General features: G+C 35.3%; 1 protein-coding gene and 1 long non-coding RNA gene across 2 annotated transcripts; one reads left to right on the top strand and one right to left on the bottom strand.

Annotated features, from left to right (window-relative positions):
* Window positions 1–3,482: 3,482 nt before the first annotated feature.
* Window positions 3,483–4,073, bottom strand: LOC134821252 (uncharacterized). Its single transcript, XR_010160999.1, has 2 exons — window positions 3,990–4,073; window positions 3,483–3,830 (listed from the first exon to the last, which is right to left on the bottom strand). It is a non-coding gene; the product is annotated as an uncharacterized LOC134821252 (long non-coding RNA).
* Window positions 4,074–5,488: 1,415 nt separating this feature from the next.
* On the top strand, window positions 5,489–6,711 carry LOC134821238 (uncharacterized). Its single transcript, XM_063831937.1, has 4 exons — window positions 5,489–5,667; window positions 5,903–6,024; window positions 6,186–6,279; window positions 6,415–6,711. Exons 1-4 carry the CDS (start codon window positions 5,607–5,609, stop codon window positions 6,573–6,575), a joined length of 438 nt encoding a protein of 145 aa, XP_063688007.1. The 5' UTR covers window positions 5,489–5,606; the 3' UTR covers window positions 6,576–6,711.
* The last annotated feature ends 13,329 nt before the right edge of the window (window positions 6,712–20,040 follow it).

A 20,040-nucleotide genomic window follows, 5' to 3' on the forward strand; every position in this document is an offset into this window, starting at 1 on the left:
GATCAAAACAGTTTTAATTTGTATATGGACACGTTCTTTTGAGTTTGAGGATATTATGAAACACAAATAATAGCGTTTTCGACGATAGTGGCTTAATTTTGGCATCTATTAACCTAGCACGTTCAGAAGTTCTGAACATTAACTATGTGACCCATACTAATTACTGCTTTACTGATACTCCCATATGCACTGCTCAGAAATAAAATTTATTGTTGTTAGGCACTTTAATGTTGAAAATGTCACATTTTTAAAACTTAGTTAACTGTAGCTCCCCAATTAACATTGCTTGGTCTGAAATATATTAGATTAGGTCAATCTAACAATCTTAACATTGTCACAAAAATTATGTGACGAAGTCAACATTTCTTGTCCCTATTTTGAAGAACTATACCTATATTAGAATTCAATTGTCTTTCAGAAATAATTGCAGTAGATTATTTTCCAGCACATCAGAACTCAAGTTAAACAATGTTAAGTTAAATTTTGCTTAGTCATTAAAAATTTGGTGAATGATTTTTCAGTAGATTTAATAATTTTATAATCGAATCATTTTTTTGTAAATGGAATATAACATTTGAACAAAACCCATAATTGGACGACCGTCCGCAAATGCAAAATGATATTGATACCGAGAATGAAATCGGTCGGTCGCTTTTCCCATTCATTTACAATTGTAATATATTAAGAAGAACTACCCGAAGGCAGCTTTGTAGGTTTATAATCTACCAGGACGCGCGCCGAGTTGGACTCGTCGACGGTCTAATATATGGAACAGATATTTTACGAGTATCACCCGTTAAAGGCAGCTGTACTCGGCAATAACGATTCAGTTAACATCAGCTAATATTACACTAACTAGCGCCCTTATCCCGAAAATGAAATACTTTACCTGGGGACCTCAGGCTATCATGTTTAGGCGGAATGACAGGCTGAGCGCGGCCCACTCCCAGTAAGAAATACTACATACTAGGTTAAGGTATCAACCCGAAAACAACCCAAAGAGATTTTTAAGGCATGTGATTAATGTAATTAATCGAAACTTATTACAATTTGTAAGCCGTGAATGAATGGGAAAAGAGACCGACTTAATATCATTTACTTTTGTTTGGGAACGAAAGTGGAAAGACACTGGCAGCGGTCCACCCTACTCAATTATGGGTTTTGGTCATTTTTAGCGCCTAAAATTCGATTAGCTAGTTCATCATCATGGATTATTCTAATCAGCCCAGTACATAATCTGCACTGAAATTAGATTTTGATGATCAGAAGAGTGGTAACACTCATTTTGTACTGCAGTTAAGTTCGAGATTACCTGGCATGCCAGTCCCTGTGCGCGGTGCTCTTTTCAAGCTTCCTACTTGAGAGAAGCGAGCATGAGAGTTGAAAGTCTCAACTCTCATGCTCGCTTCTTAACTTGAGACTATATAGCAAGCTGGGTAAAGTTCGAAACTGTGGTGATTTTCTATGCGTCCGCGCTTCCGATACAAATTGGCCTTCTAAATTATTAAATTGGCTGTTCACTCTTGATACTTTAGTTTTACCTCTTGCCTTGACCATTGTTAATGATCTGGCCCGGCGCGCGCTACTTCGTAGCTCGTGCCGTCGAGAAGAAAGCGGCGCGCGCTACTTCGAAGAAATTTAGACGAGTAACATCCGTCAACCTCTTGCCATATTCCATAAGTATAACATGCATCGTCATGACTAGATTCCTCTACTCTGATATGATAAGAAAATCTTAGAAACTGCCTGATCTAACTTTTGATTTGACAAGCAATGAAGCAATAGTTGTTTCTTCAACAAGTACTGGACGGTAACGTAGCATGCATCCTGTTTCTACGATAGACGACAACAACAAGGACAGCCACCTGGAGGATAATTAGAGACATATATTATAAATGGGACCATTACTGGGCTGCGCTCAGCCTGTCATTCCGCCTAATAATAATAATAGCCTGGGGTCCCCAGGTAAATGGGACCATTAAAATGAAAATTATGCTAACCATAAACCACCTTTACCGCGTCACAACAATAATCAATATCATCGCGCTTATGCACTCAAATAAAAAAAGGAAGATTTACTTATATTCAATGTTGCTGCTCTAACTGTTCCTAGCTACATTCTGCATGAAAATAATATTTATAAATATAATTATAGTGTATAGGAATTTATACGCTCTCAAATTATAGCTTTAACGAACAATATAAATGTAATCGATCACTTAACGCGATTGATATGTGAGCGGGTGATACAGGATACTCGTAAAAGATTTGTTCTAATATTACTTGGCGGCGCTCAGCCTGTCATTCCGCCGAATCTTTATACATAATAGCCCGGGGTCCCCAGGTAATTCCAATACCGTCGACATGGACAAGTTCAACTCTGAACTCGGCGCGCGTCTTCAGTCTTGCCCTTACCTGGGGACCTCAGGCTATCATGTTCATAAACATAGAATAAAGATTCGGCGGAATGACAAGCTGTCATTATGCCCATCATAAATCTAATAAATCTAATATAAGACTTCTAAGATGAAAACTCAAGGCGATGTGTTTTAACTAACGTCAACTAGTGATATTCCCCAATTAATTAAATCCTCTTTATGAACTATTTCCTCCACGACTATTTCTTCTTCAATCGTGAAATTGAATTGGAGCGGACCATATCTTCTTTCTGTCGTTTCAAAAACGCTGATTTAAAATAAGACTGAGATTAGCCCCACTTAAAAATTCCTAAAAACCATAATATAAACCAGATAATGACTAATTAGGAATTAAAAATTGTCCAATTCAATTTTCCAGAACTTACAAAATAATTGACGAGCGTGCTAAATCACTCTACAGTCGATCTACAAAAAAACTGTCTCGATCACGTGATATGACCGTATAAGGAAGTTAGCCTAATTTATCGTTAGGGTTTCAGCATATGCTTTTGTTAAGGATTGGAATCAGATTAGAGGGTTAGGGTTTCGAATAGTATAGTCGTTCAGGACCATGCAGCTAGAGAACGGGTTGAAAAAGTCACGTGACAGTAGTGATTAAATTAATCGTACGTACGTACGTACGCGCGCGCGTGATTCTCGCATTCAGTTAATCTATGACAGAACACCTTTTTACAGCAAATTATGATTTGGCGGTCGCGATCGCCGTCATTTTCAGGCTCGCGAATATTCTTTTAAACTTCACAATTTCTAAATTTTTCATTTCAGCTTTTAAACTACAGTACTATGGATAATTTACTTGAGATGATTTGTGCACTATTTCAACAATGCAGTCTTGTAACGCAATTCGAATGGTGGAGCTGCAGGCATTTTTTGATCAGGTACTTTAGAGATCGTTTTCTTAACCATTTAATCTAAATAAATAAATCAAATAAATTTAAATACCTTCCAAAGATTAGTAGAATTGTATAGTATGTCTGCTCTTTACAATACGCAATTTACATGATTTAGTTCAAAGAAGAGACAGTAAACAATTAAACACAAATGTACCTCATTATAACTTCATAGTAATATCGTGACAATAACTTAATAATAACTCGGAACTAAATATAAATGGGACAAACAGCTGCTACAAAATAACAGCATTTAATCAATATATTAAGTCCAGTACATTTTAAGCAGAAGTCCTCAATATATCGAGAAAACACTGAGACTCAATCCTCAAATCTTAGGAAATTTAGAAATGCGTGAGAATAATCCAAATGATGAGCTGCAGGATTGTGTATCGTTGAAGATATTCAAATTATTTAGCGTCCTTTTTGCCATACTTGAACTTGTAGAGAGCAAACGCTCCAATGTACAACCCGTAGGTAGCGAATACGACATTTCTTCGGCCTGTCAAGGTTGAAATATTAACAACAAAATTAAGGATTATTATTTTCATTTATTTTCAATACCCAATCAACAGAAATTATTTGATTGGTATGTATTATAGCTAGGGTCTTTATCTTGGGATATACATAAACCAAGGGAAAGTTACCACGAAATACTGACCACGGATAGTGACGTTGTTGAAGTTGGGGTTTGCTCCGGCGGGAAGTGCTGCTTCACCCATATTTAGATTAGAGAACTTTGGCTACAAATTAGGGAGGGTTAGTGATACTGTAGAGACCAATTGTCGTAATTCAGGTCAGAATAGTTGATATGTAAGTAAAAATAAAGTAAACATGAAATGAAATATTTATATCCCGCTTATAATAACAACCAGTATTATGGAAAATAACAAGAATTGCCGACTACAAAGTTTAAAATACATGTTAATCAAAATGGTTATCACACTGTATATAATCGAAACCACTAAATCGTTAATCGATGTACAGTGTATGTCGGTATACAGTGCGCAAATCGCCAGAATACATGCAATGTCTGCAGTAGGTGGTTTGGGTGTTGACACAGGCCACAGCCCGGGTGCTACCATAGCGTTATATATTCTCAGCACTGAGCACCTTGTATTTAAGATATTTTTGCTGATTTTGATGGTTTTAGCAATTTGGGATATATACAATTATTTGTATAATTCCTTTTCTGTTTTCAGAACATCCCTGCCAACTATTCAACAGGTCATGAATTTTCAAGAATGATTATATGCTTAGCTGACAAAATACCACGCAACACATTTCTATCCGCAATACATTCAGATGAAAATTCAACTTATCACTTTCCTCCTGGTCAGCTACTCATTTTCCAACGACACTTTTAGTACCTCCCGGAACTTGAAAAGTGCACATAAGACAAGTTTGTTTTAACACTTAACAACATTCAACCTATTATCATTCAGTGGAAACTAATTATAATTCTAAATTATAATATATAACGTGTTATTCCAAACCACTTGTACCACCTGTTATACCTCCCTAGACAGCATGGTCTTTAGTTAACTATGTTAGAGCAGTGCTGGTATAGTGTATCATGTTAACTATGTTAGAGCAGTGCTGGTATAGTGTATCATGGTAGAGTAATGAGTTACAACATTGTGCTGAGCTCGGTTAATGTGCTTCCTGCTGCGCTGTGTACTGTTTATTGAACTCAGTTGCAGTTGTATAGTAGTTTCTTTGCTAGTACATTTGTGTTCTCTCGCTTTTTATAATGTAGAACAATCACCGTTTCCAGCTTTGTTGACATCTTGATTAACTTGACAATTGTAGAAGGAGTTTTGCTGTTATAATAATGATAATTCTGATAACCACAAACTCTTTATCATAGATTTGTTACGTTTATATTTATTCATTTAAATATTACTGCTTTATAAAACTTTATTTTATCAATTTACTAGAAAGCCCGTGGTAACAGGGATGAAGCTAGTAGTTTTCTATTTCTTTGGCAGTCAGTTTTAATCGTATCAAAAAGTATTCATCCCCACCGAAGATACAGTCGATCTAAATGTAGCTCGCACTGAACACAACGTAATTACCAAAAAACCGATCAAAATGTCGCTCGCCAATCTTTAAACGTGCACGTTCAATACCGTTACCATGGTTACTATACAATTTTATTTGTTTACCTAATTTGCACGTGGGCGGTCGTACATACATTCTACAGACAGAAAGATTGGCTAATCTGACGTTTATCAGTATTTTTAATCATATTCAGAAACTTTCATACATCCTAGACATGCATACTCAAACGTTCCTATTTGCCCTTCTGCTCTCTGCATGTTGCCTATTCTATATGGGTAAGTTTTACTGGACGTGCTGTTTAGTGTTTAATATCTATAAAACACTTTCCACGTGACCACTTATTGAGCATATGTAAAAAGCTAGTACACTATTCAAGTTTAAATTTGCCTCAGAAACGCCACAATATCACTCTGATACAATAATAAACATTTCGGGTAGATATTACAAGGTGTCTTTATTCATCATAAATAATATTGAAAAAACATACTACATATAAACAACATTCTGCAGGTGAGAGCAAACTGTCTTGTTATCATTGTACAAAACAGATAACGGATAAAACAACAACATCGTACATGGAATATAACACTGGAACTCAGGCCAGCGAGTGCGCAGAAAAGGAATGCAGTGATGTGAGTCAATTTTGAAAATTTCCCAGTCAACACTTGACCTGACTTTTAACTTGGTACCAGAAATATGATTATAAATAGAAATGCTTTAAAGTTTTACTCTTGATCTTATTATTGATCTTATATACGAGATGTGTTTTAATTTTCAATGTAAATCTTGACAGGACACCGATGAATGCTTCTCGCTTACAACAACAGCATCATCGGAAGGGGAGACAAGTGTTAGTGTACACATGAGCTGTGGAACAACAACTAAGGGTCAGGACTGTAGTTATTTTCTAATCTATGTCAAACTCCAACTGTGCCCATTTGTCTATGTTTGTAGATTTGCATTAATCTTTGATACACTAATACTGTAATCTTATTGTTTACATTTAACATTGTTCCCTTCAGATGAAGCTTGTACTGAAGTCGGTGGCCTAAACGTGGCTACTTGCAAGTCTGATTGGACATGGAAGATCTGCAAGAAAGATCTGTGCAACAGCGGCAGTGCATTTCAACCTATGCTGATTCTGATGGCTTTAACAATTGTTGCAGCCTTGTTTTCATATTAGATTATTTCCTTCATTATTTTTAACACCAGTTTAAAAGAAGCGAATTTTAACTATTATCAACTTTGAGTATACTGAGCTGAGCAGACTCTACATTTGTAATAGACATTTTTATGGTTAGAACCCTTTGAATGCTTTCATGTATAATTTGTTTTGTTAATAGCTATGATACAGGGTGGCCCATAAGTGACTACCCACACGCAACCTCTTAATAACTCACGTAATTCGTCTCCAAATTGCACCAAAATTTCAGAGATTATAGATATGGGTCAAACTTAGATTTCCTGAAAGTTTCGTAAGCCACGCCCAATTACAGTGGGCGTGGCGTGACACTCCCTCTTTTTCACTATTGTCTTCATAAAATGAGAACGCTTTAAGCTAAGAACTCCAAATTTTTTGCACACATTTGGCTTGATAATTGAAAACCTTTCCCAAAGTTTCAAGTTCATTGGTTAAAATATGGCTAAGTTATGACCATTTCAAAACTCATAGGATACGTGATCCGAGCACTCAGTCAGTGATCTCGTCACTTGGTTAATGGCCTGTTTGGCTCACATGCACCGCTTGATTGGTTGCAGCCTGCTTATGGGCCGGCCTATACAGCTGACAGCACCTAAAACGCTATCACACGAATTTATGGTGGTGTCACCATTTCAGTTTTCAATGGTTTACTGCAGAACAACGATTGTTCGTCTACCTGAAGAAAGAAAATGGGGAGTTCTACCCTCAGATTAAACGACAATTTCAGATGAAATTCAACCGACCACCCCCTTGCCGGAAAAGCTGCTTTGACATTCATCACAAGATCAAGTTTACGTTTTCTGCACACGATCGGCGAAGAGTCGGCAGAAGACGAACTGCGAGGACTGTAGAAAACATCACGATGGTTGTTGGTGACGTGATGGACACACCTAAGATTGGCACCCGGAAACGAGCTCCTGCCTTAGACCTCAGCAGAACAACCCTTCAGCGAATCCTAAAGCAAGACCTTTCTAACCGGGCCTACCGAATCACAAAGAAACACAAACTTTTGGACCGTGATTTCCAATCGAGGATAGATTTCGCCAACACATTCCTTGAACATCTTAATTGAAATTATTGAATTGTTTTTGTGTGGGAATTTTTATTAGTTGATTTCATTTATTGATTTATCCTAAAAATTTGTGTTTTCCTTTCTAGAAAAGACATCATCGGTATCCAATCAAAGCCTAATGAACCTCATTAATACACGCTAACGCCTTACTCTTGATCAGATTGGGTGACGAGATCACTAATTGAGTGCAAATATCACTGACTGAGTGCTCGGATCACATATCCGATGGATTTTAAAATGGTCATAACTCAGCCATATTTTAATCAATGAACTTGAAACTTTTGGAAAAGTTTTCAATTATCAAGCCAAATGTGTGCAAAAAATTTTGAGTTCTTAGCTTAAAGCGTTCTCATTTTATGAAGACAATAGTGAAAAAGAGGGAGTGTCACGCCACGCCCACTGTAATTGGGCGTGGCTTACGAAACTTTCAGGAAATCTAAGTTTGACCCATATCTATAATCTCTGAAATTTTGGTGCAATTTGGAGACGAATTACGTGAGTTATTAAGAGGTTGCGTGTGGGTAGTCACTTATGGGCCACCCTGTATATATACCATGTTCATGCCCATTATATATATTGGTTTATATATGACTCACTAATAATGAAAATACTTATTACAATAGTACAAGTTAAAAACTCACACCTCGAGGATCGAGCTCAACAATAACTGTCCAACAAAACTTCAGCCACCACAAAATTTAGTCATTAGCCCTAATCTGATCAAAACAACAGAATATGAAATAAAATAGCGGCATTGCTATAGAGACCTACCGGGCTGTTTGCCACCTGTTTTCGATCTAATAGCTATCATATTTCTCTACCGGTACGTTCCCTCACTGAATTAGACACACAACTCTCTTCTCAACAGTGTGCTATAAGGTTCTCCATTTCTTTGTGGGTTGTTTCAAATCACGTGGTTTAGACCGTTATTTAAAGTTGTGAAGTATGGCAGCGGCAGATAGAGTGATTTTGCTTCTTCTACTGCTTTCATCATTAAGCCTTTTCTATTTGGGTAAGTAAAAAGTTCTAGGAATGCTACACCTAGAGGCAGGCAAAGCATCTTCATGTTATCCTTAAGTAGGCTACCAGGTCCAGCCTCTTTCAAAAAAATTAAAAAAAAACCTTATCAATTTTAACATTCCCTAGATGTAATTAGCATATTATCTCAATTTGAACAATCATATTAAAAAGATATTCTGACAATTATGAAGGAATGCATTTGAACCATAATATTTAAATTTAACTTTTTAACTAAAATATAGAGCTGAGTGATCCATGTTTATGATTTGTCATTTCAGGAAAGACTGAAGAAAAAATAACTTCAGACAAATTTACATGTTATGATTGTATCAAACAAAAGATCAAGGGCCATGGAACTATCAATATTTTGTCTAGTGACGATGGTAAACTGATCAAAGAGTGTGGAAAGATTGAGTGCAATACCACAAAGGTAAACCTTCTGTTTTTAAGATTAATAGGAAGTTTGGAAGAGTCTGGTTGGTTTAGAATGACAAATAATTAGGATTTCTTTACTATATTTTAAACTTGAAATCCCCCCCCCCCCCCCCCCGGCAATGGGGACATGAGCTAGCACTCTAGCAAATGGAGTTGAAACATCGTGATTTTTAGCAGGGTTGTAGAAAAAGGACAGGAATAAGATATAGCATTGTTAGAATTTTGATTTAGGCTTTAGATTTTTTATAATTGATGTCGGAAGTGAGGTAAAATAAACATTAGAATAATGGCGTAATTTTAGCAAAGTTTTACCGTGTCTTTACTAAGCAAAAATTGCATGTGCGCGAGCAACCACAGCTACAGATTAGCAATGCGTGTTGCCATGCTTTATGATACGTCATGACTAGCTCACATTTAAGCTCAAGATTATTACTATTCATAACTTTGGTTGTGACTGATATTTTTTGATGCAGTATTAAAAAGTATTGTTTAGGAAATCTGAATACTTAAAGTAAAAAGTATTGTTTATGAAATCTGAATACTTAAAATAAAAAGTATTGTTTAGGAAATTTGAATACGGGTATCGGCCTTACAAAATGACACGAAAAAGGAGATGGCTCTGAAATGCACAAAAATGAGTTTTGTTCATGTTTTATTATCCAGATAGGTAGTTCAACAGGTATATTTTTCTTCCCGGAGGTTGATTTGATTGAAAAACCGTAAATTTTGCGATAAAAATTGTCATCTTTGAAATCTTCCAAAAAAACATGCCTTACAAAATGACAATTTCGTCACGGCTGTCATTTTTTAACAGCAGCCTATAGAAATTTGATTTCACCTAGGACAGTTAGATAAATATAATAGATTGAAGATTAGAATAGCTTTTACAGGAAAAAAGATGATTAAAAAAAGTTGGGCAATTTCGCGTGAGATAGTGCCTTACAAAATGACAACCCAAAACGGCATCACTTCAAATCCGATTTGGGAAAAAGTTTCATTATTCTTTCACGTGTCTTACTGTTAGATATATATGTTGTTTATATTATACCAGTTCTGTTTTTACTAGAATATATTAAAAAAGGAACATTTTTTATACTTTGAAAAAATTATAAAAATGTCATTTTGTGAGGCGTAAAAATCATTTTTTGTTTTCATACTTGAACACAGTATTTGGTTATATTTGATATTTTCTATGACTGGATAGATCACTTTTCAGTGTTTAGTTAACGTTTGACATGTTTTAGGAGTTGTTATTACTCTCTGCTTTCACAAAATAGAAGCTTTATTTCGTTGAGTTTTGAAATCAGAGTTTGAAATCAAAGAGTTTGAAATCAAAGTTTTGATATCAGAACTGCACTCTTTTAAGGGGGCAGGGGGGGGTCTTTATGAAATTTCTCTCGAAATTGATTTTATAGTTGTTTCTGATAGAGGGGAGTGATATTTACCAGATGTTTTTGGTCCCATGGAAAAAATTTGTTCCTAGCCGAAATTATTGCCGGTCAAAGGTCAGCGCTCATGTGTAATTGTATTGCGCAAGCGATTTTCAATCGCGCGCCCTGAAAATCGAGTCTAAAAATCTATCTTCTCCTACATTTTTTGAGCAATCATCTTGAAACTTTCAGGATATGTTCTAAGGACCATTTAGAAACTTCTGGTCTCTCAGAATTTTAAAATAGGCCTTAGAAAAGTTTTTATTCGATTTTGAAAATCTTGGACCTCGTTTTTTGACGATTTTTTCAGGTCCAAGATTTTCAAAATCGAATAAAAACTTTTCTCAGGCCTATTTTAAAATTCTGAGAGACCAGAAGTTTCTAAATGGTCCTTAGAACATATCTTGAAAGTTTCAAGGTGATTGCTCAAAAAATGTAGGAGAAGATAGATTTTTAGACTCGATTTTCAGGGCGCGCGATTGAAAATTGCTCGCGCAATACAATTACACATGAGCGCTGACCTTTGACCGGAAATAGTTTCGGCTAGGAACAAAATTTTTTCATGGGACCAAAAACATCTGGTAGATATCACTCCCCTCTATCAGAAACAACTATAAAATCAATTTCGAGAGAAATTTCGTAAAGACCCCCCCCCCTGCCCCCTTAATGCTACTTGATTGTTAACTGTCAGATTATGATTATTTTTAACTCCTTCTTGTATTGACTGTTTCTGATCCATTTTAGATGATGAAAGTAATTCAATCTGAAACATTGTCATTTTGTAAGGCTTTTCAGTGTCATTTTGTGAGGCATTTTGATCAAAATTGATGATCAAACAAACACATTTAGGCTCATCATAAGCTTACTGGGTTTAAGAATACCAATAATTAGGCAAGGGGCATCCAATATAAATATGCCATCTTTGTATCATAAAATAAAACTGTCATTTTGTGAGGCATAACACTGTCATTTTGTGAGGCTAGGTCATTTTTTTGTCATTTCTTCTACCAAAGTCACTAAATCAGTTTTTTTATTTGACCAGAGTAGTCTTTGATTGACATAAGTCATGGTAGTAACTGGTTTTCTGGGGTTAAATTCTAAACTTTGGTCTCCATTCTGGGTAACAGTTAGGCGGGGCAATGACTGAACAGCAAAAACGTCCATATTTATGTAAGAAATATAGATTCTATGTCATTATCATTCCTTGGGAAGTGTTAATTAATGCTTTTTCTTTCATACAGTAAAAGGAATAGGGTTCAATGTATAGGGAACCTAAGCTACAGCATGGTCTATGTGGCCTGTCATTTTGTAAGGCCGATACCCGTACTTACAACGTTGTATTCAGATTTCCTAAATAATACTTTTTACAACATTGTCAAGTAAAATCCATACTTTCTACAGTACAAAGCTTAGAGCTAAACATAAATGATTTTTTAAAGATTTCGAATATTGGGTTTCTAGTAAATTATAAATACAAGATGGAGAATTGAGCTAAATCTGCTAATGGGTTGAGATGATGAATGTCTGATTATGACATGACTTAATTATATTATACGTGCATGATCTGCATAATGTTACTGGAGGGACCTAAACTACTATATAATGAACATTTTGATTTATCTTAACTGTTTTGATAGGGTGTTTACTCTAACCTGTTTGTTGCATGGAATTAAGGACAAAACTTCTCCCATTACTGTGTAATATAATACATTATACAAGTACAGAAGTTGTAATGGAAAAATGCACAGGGCCAGAAACAGGAATGCTATGAATTAACTGGCACACCAAAAAGTCAAGAGGAAACAGTTACAAATGTATATGTGGGATGTGGATCTGGCAAAAGTGAGTAGTGTTAATAACTCTGGGTTTACCTTTGAAAAACACACAACTACATATCTCCATTATGCTCTTTAAAGAAATATAAATAAAAATATCTCCATTATAAATCCATCAAATATGCTTAATCTATATTATTTTCCTCCAGCCGAAGTGTGCACAGAAACTTTTTACTTCGAATCGGATGTAAAAGAATGCAAATCTTGGGGATGGGATACATGTGATAAAGATTTATGCAACAAGGGAAGTGTTATGAAACCTATAGTGCTGACAACAGTATTCATGGTTACAATGGTCCTGCTTTTACACCAATGATACTGAAACTGTGCTTCCCAGATGGATATTATACAAACTATATTACAATGTCCTGATTGTCAGCTAAACGAATTGAATAAACTTATAATTTATCAACTATATTATATCCTGATTTACCACAACTTTTAACTCCGAAAATTGTGATAAATAATTAATATATATGTTTTATTGATTACAATTATTAGAATTAGAATTAGAATTGTATTTACACAGCAAATTGATACTTGAACGAGGAGAATAATTGTATACTGCAATAGAGGAACAATCTTTTGTAGTGAAACAAATTCTAAATTCCATTCCATTTATAATAAAATAAATAATATATTAATGAAATTCACATTGTTTTAAAAAGAAAAATAATTACAATTTTATTTCTTGATTCACTACACACGCGACAAGCTTATCAGTACAACTAAAAACCTTGAATCACTCTTTGTTACTGTCAATAAAGGGAGTGAAAAAGTTAATGTTGGCGTGGTTTATAGATCACCCAATGGGGATTCGAAAGAGTTTCTCAATGAGTTGACACACCTGAAGTCACTCTTCCCCAAAGACATAAAATCTATAATTTTGGGAGACTACAACTTTGACCTTCTAAAGAGAACAAATCCCACAACTCAAAAATTTGAAAATTTGTTTCTTTCATTGGGATTCTTTCCGCTCATCTCATTACCAACTCATTCCACAAACATTCAACAATGTTCCTGTATAGACAACATACTCACCGATGACATTGAACACGTCACGATGTCTGGGGTAATTGATGACATGAATTCCCACCACAAACCAATCATAGCCATGTTCAACTTTTGCATGCCTATGAACGAAAATTCTTCCGATCAAAAGCTACTCCAGCACTACAGTTTCTCCAAGAAAAATGTTGATACTTTAATTACAGACCTTGAATCCAAAGAAGATATCCTGGCAAACAGTACCAACTTTGAAAGCTTCTTTGACATCTTCACACATACAATTGACTCTAACTGCAAATTAGAAAAACCCAAAGTCTCCAAAAGAAATCCAATTAACAATCCTTGGATGACAGATGGAATTTCAGAAGCTATTTCAACTAAAGAGGAGCTGTATGATGACTGGATAGCCTCGAAAAAGTCAAAAGAATTTAGTCCAGGTGGAAATATTGATCTTCACACAAAATTTTCAAACTATCGTCGCTGTCTTAAAGGTGTAATAAAAAGGCAAAAAAAGAAATATTACTGTACTAAGATTATGGGTCATCAAGGAGACAGTAAAAAGACTTGGGAAGTTATCAATGAGTTAAGAGGAAAATGCAAAAAAACCATAAAGCCTCAATTCTGTGTTGACGGAGTACGTATCACAGAACGGAGACTCATAGCTAACAAATTTAATGAGTACTTTGCCTCAATAGCGTCGAAATTGAATGAACAAGTTGATGGGGAAATGAAAATTGAGCCACTGCCTTCATTTGTTGAATTTTTACCAAAAACTAACCCAAATTCGATGTACTTAACAGACTGCACTGAGGGTGAAATATCTCATATCATTTCCGAGCTACAAAATGGCAAAGCTAGTGATTTCCCCATCAGTGTTATTAAAAAGGCCTCACACATCCTTAAGATAGGTAAAATTAGCCCCATCTACAAAAAAGATAACGAAGAACACTTACAAAATTATCGTCCAATTTCTACTCTCCCAATTTTTGGTAAAATTTTTGAAAAGGTTATCTACTCACGGCTTTATGGTTTTCTCTCAAGTCAGGGAATACTGCACGATAGCCAGTTTGGGTTCCGAAAAGGTCATTCAACATCACATGCACTCAACTACTCAATTCACCACATTCAGCAATCACTCAAAGCCGGTAATCATGTTTTAGGAATCTTTATCGACCTAAGTAAAGCATTTGATACAATGGATCACTCAATACTTCTCAAAAAATTAAACACATACGGGATCAGAGGACGGGCACACAAACTCCTGGAAAGTTATCTTTCCGACCGTAAACAATATGTTGGTGTGCTCAATGAAATATCTGATACTCTACCTGTGCTTTTTGGAGTGCCACAAGGGAGCTGCTTAGGGCCCCTTCTGTTCTTAATTTACATTAACGATCTTACAAACTCTAGTTGTGGACACAACAAGAAAATTGAGAATAATCTTGTGCGAGGGTAGGGACCCAGATGTCGTTTCTAACCCAAATAAACTTTAAGGAGGCTTCTCATCAGTAGCCGCACCTCCTTACTCGGTTTCTGAACTGGAATTCTATGGGCTTCCAGACGGCCAGACCGAGTATTTATATTACCATCCCATCCTTCTAGAAAAGAACTCTAAATTTGTTCTATTTGCTGATGACACAAATATCTTCGTCGCTGCAAAAAGTAAAAACCTAGCATACAAAAAAGCCAATGAAGTCCTAAGTTCCGTACACCGCTACATGCTTGCCAATAAACTTCACATAAACACTGGCAAGAGCTGTTACCTTGAATTCTCAAACTCTCGATCCAACAAAGATGAAGATACACCCTCTGATCAAGAAATCAATATCAATGGCATACCTTTGGAGAGAGTACATGAAACTAAATTCTTAGGTGTAACAATCGATGAAGACCTAAACTGGAACGCACATAGAAGGAAATTAGCAAAAAAACTAGCCAGCTGCTGTGGCATGCTAAATAGAATTAAAGATAACATTCCCACATCACTCCATAAAGATCTGTATCACACTCTGTTTGAAAGCTATCTTGCATATGGTATAACTGTCTGGGGAGGGGCATCTAACAAAAAACTTGAACCTCTGTTCAAAGCACAGAAAATGTGTGCCCGCATAATGTTTGGAGATAAAGAAGCATACTTGGATAAATTTAAAACTAGTGCACGATGCAGACCCTACGGGGAGCAAATCCTGGGCAAGGAATTCTACAGTTCAAAGGAGCATACAAAACCCCTCTTCAACACTCATGAAATCATGAATGTGCATAATCTGTACTTCTACCATTGTATTAATGACATCTTCAAGGTCTTGAAATATAGAACTCCTATATCACTATACTCCCTCTTTGAAACATCTGGCAGACTTGGCAAAGAGACACTCATTCTCACACCTAAACCATCAGACAGCTACATATACAGAGCAGGGACAATATGGAATACAGTATGACAAAATCTCATGCTAACTACATTCACCTGTTATAAGCCCAATCACCTCAAATCATCCATAAGAATCACCATCACTCACACTCAAAAGGAAGGAGAACCAAATGACTGGAACTTAGCCTTAAACTGCGTTCGACAAAATTCAAAAACTTTAAAATTGACCTTGCCTAGATTACTTAAGGGGGCCGGGGGGGTCTTCATCAAAATTCTCTCGAAATTGACTTTATAGTTGTTTCTGGTAGAAGGGAGTGATATCTACCAGCTGCTTTTGGTCCCATGGAAAAATATTGTTCCTAGCCGAAATTATTGCCGGTCTAAGGTCAGCGCTCATGTGTATTTGTATTGCGCGAGCGATTTTCAATCGCAAATTCTGAAAATCGAGTCTAAAAATCTATCTTCTCCTACATTTTTTGAGCAATCACCCTGAAACTTTCAGGATATGTTCTAGGGACCATTTAGAAGATTTGATGGAGCCAAAATTTTGAGATAGGCCTTTAAAAATTTTTTATTCAATTTTGAAAATCTTGGACCTGAAAAAATCGTAAAAAAACGAGGTCCAAGATTTTCAAAATTGAATAAAAAAATTTTAAAGGCCTATCTCAAAATTTTGGCTCGATGAAATCTTCTAAATGGTCCCTAGAACATATCCTGAAAGTTTCAGGGTGATTGCTCAAAAAATGTAGGAGAAGATAGATTTTTAGACTCGATTTTCAGAATTTGCGATTGAAAATCGCTCGCGCAATACAATTACACATAAGCGCTGACCTTAGACCAGCGATAATTTCGGCTAGGAACAATATTTTTCCATGGGACCAAAAGCAGCTGGTATATATCACTCCCCTCTACCAGAAACAACTATAAAGTCAATTTCGAGAGAATTTTGATGAAGACCCCCCCCCGGCCCCCTTAAGCTTGAAAAAGCGGTAATATCTTAGCAAAATATAACTTGCAGCAGCCCCATACCTTGTCATGAACATAATATCGAAACTACCTCTGTAACCACATCTTTCTCTGGGTGCAAAATGAATATATAAATTTATAGGTTTATTAGTTTTATAGAAATTTAAAAGTTCTATAGAATTTTATTATAGAAGGATTATTAACATTTTTTTTGTGTGTTTTGTGTAATGCATTAAGAAACAACTATAAAGTCAATTTCGAGAGAATTTTGATGAAGACCCCCCCCCCCCCCGGCCCCCTTAAGCTTGAAAAAGCGGTAATATCTTAGCAAAATATAACTTGCAGCAGCCCCATACCTTGTCATGAACATAATATCGAAACTACCTCTGTAACCACATCTTTCTCTGGGTGCAAAATGAATATATAAATTTATAGGTTTATTAGTTTTATAGAAATTTAAAAGTTCTATAGAATTTTATTATAGAAGGATTATTAACATTTTTTTTTGTGTGTTTTGTGTAATGCATTTTTATGTACCTATTTTAGAAGAGATTTTTATAGAATGTTAGAAGTGCAGCAGGGTCAGTTTCAGACAAATTAAGCATTTAAATGACATCATTGCCATGTCTGAAGTGGTTTGTAAATGGGCCATTGTTAGCCCCAAGCGTTTTGGTCCGTCATTCCTGCCACTCAGCATTGCCTACTGTAAAGTAGAAATTTTTCTGAGACAATAGAGAAACTGACCTTGTCTCACTAAATTCAACCACTTTCCATAATAAAAATACTAACAAATAAAGTTTTTTTAAATAATTATATACAACCACTAAAGAATATTTCCTCAAGTTTACTTCTAGTTAACTAATTCGTGGTTTAAGCTCTTATTTTATTTATGAAAGGAATGTAAAATAAAACTTATTGTTTCATTGAAAACTTATTGTTTCATTGACAGGCGACTGAAGGACTAAATAATTGTTAACTATGGATAAAGTGCAAGTGTAATCAAAATAGTCAAAATAAGAAGCTAAAACATTTACTACATAATGTGCTAGTACTCAATTGATTGAAAATATCTAAATTTGAGCAGGCAATGATTCTAAAATCATTCGTCATCACTATTGCGAACTTTCTATTTGCAGTATATACATTATACAATTAAGTGCACACCTCACCCTCTGTGGTTGTTTGTAATACATTTTAGGACACAGATTGTGCCACAATGATAGATTTATAAATTATTTTGATAATGGCTATGAATAAATTGATTTTTAATATGTTACTTCGTATTTTGCAAAAAATTTTGTTTACGTAACATAGCATAGCTCTTTGTCATGAAGAACAACATGATGCCCGTTTGTGCGATCAACATTACAATTCTATTTATACAATTCTATTTGGGCTATACTAGTACTTTCTAACAAGTTTATTATCGGATGTTTACTTGTTTTTAATATGATATAATTATTCATTGTAATAGCAATAAAATTTAAATTTTGTTTTCCTTATTGTGCAATTTGGTGAGTACTTGTTATAGGTTTAGTTAGTATCATTTGACGGTAGGTACTAGTCATTAGTTTAATATTTGAAGTCTGGCAGAGAGGGGTAAGGAATAGAAAAATTATTACTTGACATAAGACCAACTCAAGAAAACAACAATTTTTCAAGAAAACAACAATTTTTTATTTAAATCAATTGTAGCAACAATTTGAAAAACTTTAAAGTTCTTCTACTCTTCTATTACCATGGAATATACACGGGTATGGTGACTTGGGCTATTGAGTTGTTAAGTAGATTAAGATTAGTAAACACTGCACTTGCATTGTATTTATAAAAACTAGAAATTAGGCTTCACGGTAAAATGGAGAAGCAGGCTGATCTTGGAGAGAGCAGACCGTAAAGTTTACGCACCCACCAGGGCTACCTACCTACCCCAGTTGTTCTTTTTGGTTTATCAGCTTGTATTGTTATATTTATGGACCCCAAGTCACCACACTAAGAAGGAGTATGTATTAAAAAAAATAAGTTAAGTTAATATCATCATATCAGTTTAAAACAGTAAATGTTAAGTTGAGGATTGAATTTCCTAGTTAATTTAATGGTTCAAACGTTTGGGAATATAATAATGTTGGTATTTGTATCTGCTGCAGCAATATCGATATGTCATTTGTCTAGAAAATTTTCGCCACTTCAATAGATATTGGGTCGCTAATTTGGTGAGTGAGTGATGAACTGGTTTGGTCTGTGACTGAGTGAGGGGCGATGTGAAAGTTGTGGTAAGTCCAGGTGTTATTATTGTTGATGGATTGGGATCCCAGGATGATACTTTTACAGCGTAATTTAACCAAAGATACAGAAGTAGTGAGGATTTCCCCATTCTCATTTAGAATCCGTTTATGTATGCTATTCCACAATTTGGAGGCTATATAAAGAAACGTGTTGGTTTTTCTTGGGAGGATTATGACATTACTTGTATCACGTTTTGATGTGTCTATAATACAGTACAACGAGTATGGAGTGCGAAATTTCATAATTCGAAATATCTCAGATATACAGTGGTATTTGTACAAGTTTTGAACAGTAAGCAATTTTAGTCGATTAAAAATGGGCTTGGTGTGCTCCTTTTCGAAAAAAGCAGCTCCTAACCTCTGTTTTGTATAAGGTCTGGCTCGTGCACAAGTGGCATGTTTGTCAAGGTATGCATTTAGGTCTCCAAAAAGGATTCTAATACAACGTTTCTGAGTTATGAACAGCTTATCGTTTGGTTGGTCTTTGAGGGCTGAGCCCCAAACACTTATTCCGTAAGCAAGATGTGATTCCAACTATTTTCAGATTTATAGTTTTAAATGAGTGAAGATAGATGATGGCACTGAACTCTGTGCGATTCCTTCACTAGAGATTAATTAGACTACTCAATCTAGTTTCACATCTGGTAGGTGGCAAATTAAATAGGAATAGCTGGAGAATAGAGCGGATATTGAACACTCAAGAAAACAACAATTTGCACTACAATCTTTTCTGTGGCACACAACAGAAAAACAGGTCAAGAACCATGATGAAGCAGATGATGAGCGAAATGATAATGTGCCATATTTAGAGACAAGACAGGTGAACAATGATGATGGGTGAGGCACATGGGTAAATTTTTTTTTTTTTTTTTTTTTTTTTTAAATTTATAAAATTATTCAAACAATATACACATAATATAGCAATGACCCTATATAAAATCAAACCTTTAAGAATATACAAAATTCCCTAAGCACTCAAAAATTTCCCTTGGCCTTGTGGCTCCAAGTTAAGATCTAGACTGTTTATA

The sequence above is a fragment of the Bolinopsis microptera genome, chromosome 9 (assembly GCF_026151205.1).
Source record: "Bolinopsis microptera isolate Bmic1 chromosome 9, MBARI_Bmic_1.0, whole genome shotgun sequence".
NCBI lineage: Eukaryota > Metazoa > Ctenophora > Tentaculata > Lobata > Bolinopsidae > Bolinopsis > Bolinopsis microptera.

Bases quoted from the DNA above. Each gene is read 5' to 3' on its own strand.
- LOC134821238 (XM_063831937.1), top strand. From the start codon at position 5,607: ATGCATACTCAAACGTTCCTATTTGCCCTTCTGCTCTCTGCATGTTGC. The intron at 5,668-5,902 runs GTAAGTTTTACT...AACATTCTGCAG, and splicing joins ATGTTGCCTATTCTATATGG to GTGAGAGCAAACTGTCTTGT. The intron at 6,025-6,185 runs GTGAGTCAATTT...AAATCTTGACAG, and splicing joins CAGAAAAGGAATGCAGTGAT to GACACCGATGAATGCTTCTC.